At 48.4% G+C, this 10,000-nt stretch overlaps 1 protein-coding gene across 1 annotated transcript in view; it reads right to left on the bottom strand.

The window, feature by feature from the left end:
* pdzd7a (PDZ domain containing 7a) overlaps window positions 1-7,274 on the bottom strand; it is a 15,485-nt gene extending 8,211 nt beyond the window's left edge. The window contains exons 1-9 of the mRNA XM_060073857.1: window positions 7,064-7,274; window positions 6,648-6,785; window positions 5,485-5,659; window positions 4,987-5,166; window positions 4,271-4,418; window positions 3,099-3,159; window positions 2,220-2,777; window positions 628-783; window positions 1-141 (exon numbers count right to left, since the gene is read on the bottom strand). The exon at window positions 1-141 is cut by the window's left edge and continues 35 nt beyond it. Coding sequence (XP_059929840.1) covers window positions 1-141; window positions 628-783; window positions 2,220-2,777; window positions 3,099-3,159; window positions 4,271-4,418; window positions 4,987-5,166; window positions 5,485-5,659; window positions 6,648-6,785; window positions 7,064-7,274 — 1,768 coding nt within the window. The remainder of the gene's footprint in view (window positions 142-627; window positions 784-2,219; window positions 2,778-3,098; window positions 3,160-4,270; window positions 4,419-4,986; window positions 5,167-5,484; window positions 5,660-6,647; window positions 6,786-7,063) is intronic.
* Between the last annotated feature and the right edge of the window lie 2,726 nt (window positions 7,275-10,000).

Raw genomic sequence — 10,000 nt, 5'->3', positions numbered from 1 at the left:
CGGGAGCCAGCAGCCTGTGGGCCATGGCCTGCACCTGGCCCAGGGTGTCGGCCTGAACCTGGGGGCTGCTGCCCTCCTTCACCCCCGCACGGCTCTCCCTGGGGGAGGTCAGCAGCTGGAAGGGCCGGCCCCTGCTTTTCTCTATAGAATTAAGAAGTGTTGCGTAAGTATTGGAGGGCCACACCTAATTGGCCATATATTGAAGTGTGTGGGTTGCAGGGTTAGGGCGTTACACTAGTTTTTCTCTAAAGAGTTTAGAGTTAAAAGTCAAGGTTTGGTTTTCTTTGGGTGCCACTCTGAATACCAGACACTTTTGTTCATTCATTTTAATTATTCTGGTAGAGCATAGGTTAGAAGTTTAACTCCTATTGGTTTCATAACATAACCAAATTGTGGGGTTTTGCAAAGCTCAGTTATTAGTGCTAGGGTTGGCATTTTTTTTTCCAGAAGCACTTTTTGTCATCTTTGTTGAGATGCTGGTTGGATAGTTTCAAATCTTAGCTTTCTCAAGAGGGATTCTCCAGATCCCCTACCCCAGCTTCAACCCTGTTACCCCAGCTTCACCCATGCTTACGATGTATGCCCTTAGGGTATTGTTAGACTCTTGTGAGCGCTGTGGGTCCTCACCTCTGTCGGCGGGGCGCGAGGGCGACTTAGAGCGGTTCTTCTCCTTGCGGTCTCGTTTGAACAGCAGGTTGACGAAGGTCTTGGAGCGCTGCAGTGTGGACCCGCCTCCTGGGGTGCTCTTGTCCTTCTGCCGAGACTTCTTCTTCTGCTTGTCCTCTGATTTAAATAAAATAGTTGTTTCAGTTTAGTGTTATAAAGTTGAACCATTGGAAAAAACTGATAAAGTTTTCTCTTTGGATGAGAGAACCAAAGAGGAAAACTTGTTGAAGGCCTTGATGAAGAAGTATGGCCGCAAATACGGAAACGTGTCTGATCAAAAACACCATCAATCCCCAGTCCTCATCCTCCAACCGGTTGTAGCTTTCTCCGGTTGTTCAAGCAACCGGCACGACGCAACAGGGCCGCTCATATGCATCTGTGTTTACTGCTTGATGCGTGCTTTATGGATCGTGACGCCCCCCTCTCATCACCATCACCGCGGTGACACCCTGTATGAGAACAGACCGTCCATTTCTCTTCCCGTCTGCTCCTCTTATTCACGGCGCTATATCTTGGGCGGCGGATGGTGGCGGGCTAATGCTGATGAATTGCTGCTTACAACGCCGCTGCCTGAACACACTGTGATGTATTAAAGGGCACAGCAGTTGTTGGGAGTGGAAGTGCCCCGGGGCCTATATAACAAACAGCCAATCAACCTTGGGGCCACACGCCTGGGGCTCTGCCACTTTCTGGGGCCCGGAGAGACGATAAATCGCATGAGCAACAGCTCATAACTTAGAGGACTTGATAGGGGACGGGATGGAATCCTGTCCGTTCCGGTTTAAATCGTCCCCACAGTGGTTACGGGGGAATGGAGTTTGGAAGGGAAACCATCCATCACTGCGCTTTGTGAACTCTGGTGTTCTTTGATGAATATGGAGCGGAGCTTAATTCAGTTAACTGAATGTAGTGTTGTCGTTAACTTTTCCGGAGAGAGTGAGGGCAGAGAGAGAGAGGGGGTGAGGGTGAGGGAGAGGGAGAGGTTACAGGGGACAGGGAAAGAGATAGATAGGGAGAGTGAGGCAACAGGGGAGAGGGTGAGGGAGAGAGAGAGAGAGAGAGAGAGAGAGAGAGAGAGAGAGAGAGAGAGAGAGAGAGAGAGAGAGAGAGAGAGGTAACTCTAAGGTCACTTGCTGGTCAATAGACGACCGTTAATTCTAAGCAGGTTCTTTTGAGGTTATGAAGGCATATCGTATTACCGAGAGAATGCACCGACTGGCGAGACTGAATCAGCTCCAGACAGGAGAGGCTCACTAACCATCATACTGTGATTCTGGATTAGATGGGATTTGATTCTCATCTTCGACCTCTGCCAGGGGTCTCAAAGGAAATGCTAGGATTCAAATTGATTGCTATATGCTATCTGACTTATCCATCTATTTGAATTCTTGCTTGCATCCAAGGTTTAACTGAAACCTTTTCTTACCTAAACCGTGTAGAACCTAATTACCTAATACTTAAAACCAAAACTTAGAAATAACGGCAACTTTTGGGAATGACCATCAGAAAAGTTCTCGTGATTTTCCTAATGTCAAAATGGCGTCCGGACCCACCCTTCTCCGTGACGTGACTCTGCGAGCGGCTGATTGGCTTCCGCGGCCGGCTCAGCGCCATCAGCACCGCCGTCCTGGCCGAACTCGTACTTTCCATCCCCCCTTCCTGCTCCCCTGAAGACAGCGTCCTGGACCTCGCCCGGCCGCCCCCGTCCCCTCGCCCCGGCGGGGGGCCCGCGCTCCCATCCCGGGGCCTCTCCCCCTTCCCGTGGACGAGCGTGTCCCTCAGCAGCACCGTGGCCCCCACCGTGCGGCTGGTCTCCGTGGCGACCCACCCGCCCCCCGGCTGCGAGCCGTAGGGGGAGGGCGGCCGGCTGTGGGGGGGCGGGGCCTGCGGGTCGGTCTGCATGGAGGACTCTGCGGTGCGGGGGGTCCGGGGGGTCCGGGGGCGGTCCTCCGTGGAGATGGCCACGTCCACCATGTCGGAGCCGAACGGCGGCGGGAAGAGGACCTGGGAGAGGCCGCTGAGGGAGCTGACCGGGGTGCCCGACGACAGGGAGGAGGCCGAGGAGAAGGAGTCGGACCCCTGGGAGGAGGGCGCCGGGACCCCGTTGGACACTGGGGGGGGGGGGAGCGGGAACACAGAGGGAAGGAAGGAGATAAGTGTTAGAGTAAAAATTAAGGTCGAACCAAAAGGGGTTCCTGATGCAAAAATTTACTTTCTTCCAATCTCGATTTATTCTTATCTAGATCCGTGAAGACTCAATCTTCATCCAACTCCAACTTCATTCAAAAACAGACATGGCACTTGAAAACCTATTGGCAAAATGTAATGTCAAGACTGGAGCTTTTCTTTTTAATATGTGGTTCAGACTACATCAGCTATATATTTGTATATATATATATGTATGTTTAATGTTAATCAGACATAGACCATACATTTGTTCAGCCAACTGTATTCGGCCACCATCTCTTTGTAGGCTGGGTACCTTCCAGCTTCCTGTTGAAACAATATAAATATCATTTTGTTAAAATATTGAAATATTTCTTAATCATTTTGACATAGTTCTGTCCTGAATATCCTATAAAGGGAGCTTTGCTTAGACCCTGAATAAGAAGGTGGTATGGTTTCAGTACCAAATATGAATTGACATTTTCAAAGGCTACTCCAACTGTAACAGCATTTGGCACAGAAGAAGAGTGATGTTGGCTGGATGACCTTGGCTGACCCTCGCACAAAGACACTTAATGTAGCATCAAAGAGCTGATACTCCAGACTCCCTCCAAGTCTCCTTCCAATGCTTCAGCACAGCAGGTATGGGAGGTGTTGGGTGACCAAACCCCTTAAGGTCCTGAATGTGATTTTTAAACACAATGGCTTCATATGTAAGAATAAGGGGGGCATAAAATATGCTTTCTACTGAATAAAACCTGATCCCTGGCTGCCGCTGAATAATGAACGCTGTCCCTGGATGTTTTTCACACATGGAACCTGAGATCAGAGGAGTAAAATGAGCACGCAGGAATGCCAGACCTAAGACTTTGTGCATGCACGCACTCACCCACACAAACACACATATGCAGACACACACACACACACACACACACAGAAACACACACACACACACACACACACACACACACACACATACACACATACACACACACACACACACACACACACAGAGAAACACACACACACACACACACACACACACACACACACACACACACACACACACACACACACACACACACACACACAAATACACACACAAACAGACACAATTGCTATGTCTCAAGGGGATATGTGGTGTAACACTGCATACATATGCATACACACACACACACACACACACACACACACACACACACACACACACACACACACACACACACACACACACACACACACACACACACACACACACATTAGAAATTCATGGGATGGTAGCCAACTGTCTGTTTTTTTCTGGGCACCCTCAATTCAAAGAGCCTCTGTGTTGTTTAACATGCCGGGGCATTCATTATGTGTCAGGGCACTTAAAGAGACTCGGCAATGAAGTCATTATCGTTCATTATACCTATGGAAAGGTCTGAGGTGTACTTACCCTGATGGTCAGCATCACATGGGTATGGCTCTTCAACACCTCCACCGCATTGCTATGGGTGATGTCTTCAAAGCTCACCCCATTGGCTGCGAGGATCTGGTCACCCATCTTGATGCCATGCAGCTCGGCCAGGCCCCCGGGGTCCAGTCTTGATGAAACATGCAGTCAGTAAGGAAGTCAGTAAGAGGTTCATTTGAATATCCACAGCTTTGGCAAAACTTCTTTAGAACAATCCTACTACTACGCCACCTCATGGACTAGAGTGGACAGCTGGCAATGATCAAGCATTGAAGAAAATGTGATAACTCTCTTAATGTAATCAACAGACTAGCCTGCAGTTACATTCTTAACGCCCTACTAATCTACCATTACATAATCGTTGTTTCCGCTTCACTTTGCTACCACTGTCTGCTCATTAAGCCCCTGTGGCACTCCTTCATCCCTGTAAGGAGGGAACCCGCTTCTGTCTTCCTGGGGAGTATCCCGTGCCCTTCAGAGGGGTTTAGGGTCTGGGGATGTCGTATAATGTGGCCTATAAAGCGTTCATAGACTGTACTGATTCAGGGCTATGGAAATGAAACAGTCTGGAGTCATACTTAAGACCAACGCGTCTGCACATTCAGCATGTTTCGCCAACATTTTCATTCTGCTGCATGGAACCACCGCCGTGACAACGAACGTAAGATGACATGAATCAGACAGGCTCTGGTTCCTACTTTGACACGTAGATGCCCAGGCCGAACTCCTTGCCCCCTCTGATGTTGAAGCCCAGGCAGTAGTCGTCAGAGGTGGTGTACAGGTGGATGATCCTGCGCAGCGCAGAGCAGTTGGAGCTGGTGTCGGAGGGCGTGCGCCCACTCTCCTCCACCACCATTCTCCTGTGGATCAGGTCCACCCTGCGCACGCGCACGCACACATACACACATACACCACACACACAAACACACACACACACACACATAAACACGTTAAAGGACCACATGTACTACAACCTCGTCGACAGGCCATTCGTATGCCACACTTTGACATGATTTATAGTGCAAAACGTATATAGAAACGTCATTAATGCGCCAGTAGGCGTCTTCATATAGAATGGCAGATTGCAGAAAAGGGGGTTCAAACCAAGAACCTTTCGGCTGGAAGTCGAACCCCCCTAATACGCTATCAATGGCCATGAATATGCATCGAGGTTTCCTCCCTTCCTCAGGTCTCACCAGGTGGTCTTCTCCTTGGAGTAGCGGATGCCGGGCACCTTGCCCACCCTGCGGACCACCGTCCTCAGCCTGTGGTTCCCGGTCAGCACCTTCACAGCACTGCTCATGGTGATGCTCTCCAGGCTCACCCCGTTCACCTCCACCAGCTTGTCCCCCACACACAGCCCAGCCTGCTCTGCACACCGCACAACACCACAAGCTTCACTGTCTAACATTTCGTTTTCATATTAAGGTGTATTTACCATCATGCCATTTATCTCTTCGTCGCCATATAACCGTGAACTATGTACATCTTTTCTGATTTTTCTTTTGCACACCGTCATTTTTAGCAGCAGGTATTGGAGTGAGCCATATTTCTCAATAAGTCAGGCTGGGAGTGGGAGAACCTAACCACAACTAGGCTGTCCTGCACCCCCAGCCTCAGCCCTGAAGCAGACGTATCGATACAGAGGGGTTGGTTTAACTTTGGCATTGATTCGACACTTTAGAAGACAGGATAGTTGAATATGATAATAAAATCTGATCAAATTTAGGGAGGGAGGGAAGGACGGACAGGCAGAGGGAAATACAGACAGGGTCAGAGATACAGAGAGACAGACAGACAGACAGACAGGCAGACTGACAAAGAGACAAATACAGAGGGGACAAGTGAGACAGAGGGACACACAGAGTGGCAGAGGATAACTAAAGGAAGACAGATGGAGACAGTGGGAGAGCGAGAGAGAGCGAGAGAGAAAGAGAGAGAGAGAGAGAGAGAGAGAGAGAGAGAGAGAGAGAGAGAGAGAGAGAGAGAGAGAGAGAGAGAGAGAGAGAGAGAGAGAGGGAGGGAAACAGAGTGACAGGGAGATAACTCAAGGAAGACAGTTGGAGACAGAGGGTGCGAGAGAGAGAGAGAGAGAGAGTGAGAGAGAGAGAGAGAGAGAGAGAGAGAGAGAGAGAGAGAGAGAGAGAGAGAGGGAGAGAGAGAGAGAGAGAGAGAGAGGAGAGAGAGAGAGAGAGAGAGAGAGAGAGAGAGAGAGAGAGAGAGAGAGAGAGAGACAGACGGAGAGACAGACGGAGAGAGAGAGAGAAAGAGAGAGAAAGGGACAGAGAGAGAAAGGGACAGAGAGAAAGGGAGAAAGAGAATATGAGAGGCAGACACAGAGGGGGAGAAGTCTGCACACCTGCAGAGCTGTCGTCCTCCACTTTGCTGACGAATATCCCCAGCCCGTGTTCGGACCCCCCGCGGACGCTGAAGCCCAGACGGCCATCTGGACTCTTATCCACCGTCACTGTGTGGATGTCCTCACTGTCTTCCCCACCTACACACAAACACACACACCCAAACACACACACATTGCATACAAAGCCATGATACACAAATATCACAAAAGTATAAAGCCAGGCCTTTGCTCTTTGTTTGTCCATAAAATGCTTTGGTTTTTATCAAGGTGCTAGAAAGTCCAAACCGTTCTTATTAGTGTTCTTATTATTCTCCATGGTGGTATGATTTATGGGGTCAGTATTCCCGTTGATATTGATATGGTTGATGCATTATAATGGATGTAAACAGCGTGCTGAGGCTCGGTGCGTCCCCTACCGTCCACCGGGGTGTGGATGAGTATGACCCGTCCCATGGGCGAGGAGGACCCGTGCCGCCGCCGCCGCCGCCGCTGCTTCTTCTTCTGCATGTAGCGCGTGGCGGTGTGGGACCCCCCTGGCTGGCCGCCTCCCCACCCGTTGAGGGGGTGGGGCTGGTCCCCTCCAGCCGCCATCCCACTCCGGCCGTAGGGGGGAGCCGAGTGAGCCATGACGAGAGCCTGCCTCCCCGTCCCTTACTCATCCAGGCGCTGGGGCTTCGGTAAGGGGCTACGCTCGCTGGGTCTGGGAGCTGGCGCCTCGGGGGGTGCGCGTGGGCGGTGGCGGTGGTGGTATCGGTGCTGGAGTCCTGTTATTGGTGGTGGTGATGATGATGATGGCGGTGGTGGTCTTGGTCTTTTGACAGCGGTGGTGGATTAGCTGAAGATGGGGATGGGTGGTGGTGATGGAAACGGTGATGGTTACGGCGGTGATGGTGGTATTGCTGTGGCGACCGGTAGCGGAGGTGGTGGTGGTGTTCCGATGGGAGAAAGATGAAACCTCCAGTAATTGGTTGCTTGCGGTGAGGTACAGTATGTTATAGGTATAGCCTCCCCACACGCACACGACACTGGACTGGGGCAACGAGTATAGTGTAATTGTATCATCCCCTGTGCAAGAAGTAGACCTCAACAGAGTTCTTCTTTAAAAGATAAACAAACCAAAAAGAAAAGTAGTCCATGGCTGAAGATTTGACTTTCGATATCACCAGGATAAGGATTCCAGGATGAACAATGCCAAGGAAAAAAATATAGTCATTAAAAAATATATATACAATCCCTATAATTCTTCTAGAGGCTTCCAAAGCCATACAAAGCGGTATGGCTGAGTGAGGCATACGCGTATCTGTTCCTGTGATCCATCTGTAGGACTACATCCATGGTGTCTGATTCTCACTTATCTACATGCTGGCTTGGTTGACGGTATGAAGGGCGACCAAGAGTGCACGGTGCTTCCCCAAGGGACACATGCGTCGTCATGTGTAATGTAACTGATAGCCGTTGGGAGGCTACAGTATAGTGATACGAGGCTACAGCGTCAGTAGTTCGAGTCAAGGGCAATCACCTGGTAACCGGTAAATATACCACTATCCGTTTTACAACACTGGAATAACACAGAGCAGGCCAATACTTTGTTTGTGATTGTTTACAAAAAAAAATAGGCCTGTGTATTAGGCTTACCCTGTTTCTTGGAATTTAACGGCACCTGTAATCAGCACCTCGGACAGCGCCCAATGAAACGCTAACGTTTGTTATGTCCTTATTTCGACGCTTAACGGAAATAATTTACGTGACAATAATGGAACGAGGTGAATCATGTCTGATGATGAAACCGAAAGGGGAAACCCCCAAAACGTAACGAATGTTTTCACTCACTCGGCTCACCTTGATGTTTGTCAAGTTGGGTGTCAGAGTTCCAGAGTTATCTGACTGGAGTAGAATCAGCGGTCAGATAACTTTCCATATGTGTTGACTATATTCACATATCAAACGTGTAGGATCATAGCCTTATCCGAGATCATTAAGTGGCGAAGTAGGCTACCTTGCTCTCGATAGAACTGCACACCCGCCTTACTGCCCTATGATTGGATAGCGAGAATGGATGCAGGCCAACTCATGTGTTATCTGGAAGGGTCGACGCTTGGCTTAGAGGCAAGCGATCTAATTAAGAAATAAAAACAAGAACGTTGTTTAACTTTAATAAGCTATGGCTCTACTAACCCAGAGAACATTCAGTTTAGATATTCAAAACTATATGCGCTAGGGGGGTATGAAGTGTAAGTAGGAAATTAGGTTAAGATATTAGTTGATGCGTGTGATAAAGGGTCACTACGACCATTTCTGCTACTTCTCTTCTATTTCGCCCTGTCACTTCCTCTTAGCCTTTCACAGACTAGGCCTACACAATGTATAGTTCTCAATAACTTAAGTTGTATTGTTGCATCATATTTCTTACTCAATTTTTCTTATTGAATATATTCTCAATACTTTTGCGTGTATCATATTGCTTTGTCTTTTATGCATCAACCTCAAGGAGTCTTTAATTTTTTTGTGCAAATACACTTGGCAAAATAAAATGATGAATATTCTGATACTGATTCTGTTCTACTGCTGTTTAAGTCGGTGTTTTGTCGCTCTCTGGTGGATGTAATCTAAACTGGAGATGTTACCGAATATGATTCATCTACACACCCTGCTTATTTTTAGTGCAATTAATACTAACTTATTTACTCGAATGAATACGAGTCCGAAATAAACAGATAACGTCTATATATTTCCCAAAAATATCTAATATTGTATTTATTGCTGACATTTCGTTTTGAAGAGCAATGCACCAATAAGGTGCTGTTTATCGTCCTCGCCCAGCCATGGTCGACCAATCAGACACTTTTTATTGACCTCACCCAGCAACGATCGACCAATCAGGCACTGTTTATCTTCTTCGCGCATCCCACATCGTAACGAATGGAACATATGACAACCACAGACGACGTTGCCCAGCGTGTATACAGGGAGGATTTACACCGGCAGAGCCGTGATATTGAGAGGTCATACATTGTCCATTGTAAAGGAGGTACGTGTTAATGAACAAAGCCAGGCAAATGGTTACAAACTGACTCACGTTATCCGTTCCCTAGGCTCTTAGAGGTCGCATCAGTGCTTTCCAACTAAAACTATTACTACTTAGCGTGCTAACGAGCTAGCTGTCAGGCTGGTAAGCAAACAGTGAGTATAGGAGTTGTGTGTTATCTTGGTAATAACGGTCGAACTACTGTTATATGAAAACACCGTCTTTCAAACGAATTGACGCGTCTGTTTAGTGACGGTTTGCATTGCTTGTTCTAGGTAACAAATAGTTGAAGTCATACATATATTGCTAGCTTGTGGTTAGCTCACAG

Source organism: Gadus macrocephalus, chromosome 15, assembly GCF_031168955.1.
Source record: "Gadus macrocephalus chromosome 15, ASM3116895v1".
NCBI lineage: Eukaryota > Metazoa > Chordata > Actinopteri > Gadiformes > Gadidae > Gadus > Gadus macrocephalus.
Note: the sequence above shows the minus strand (reverse complement) of the source record. Positions and strands in the feature narration are given on the sequence as shown.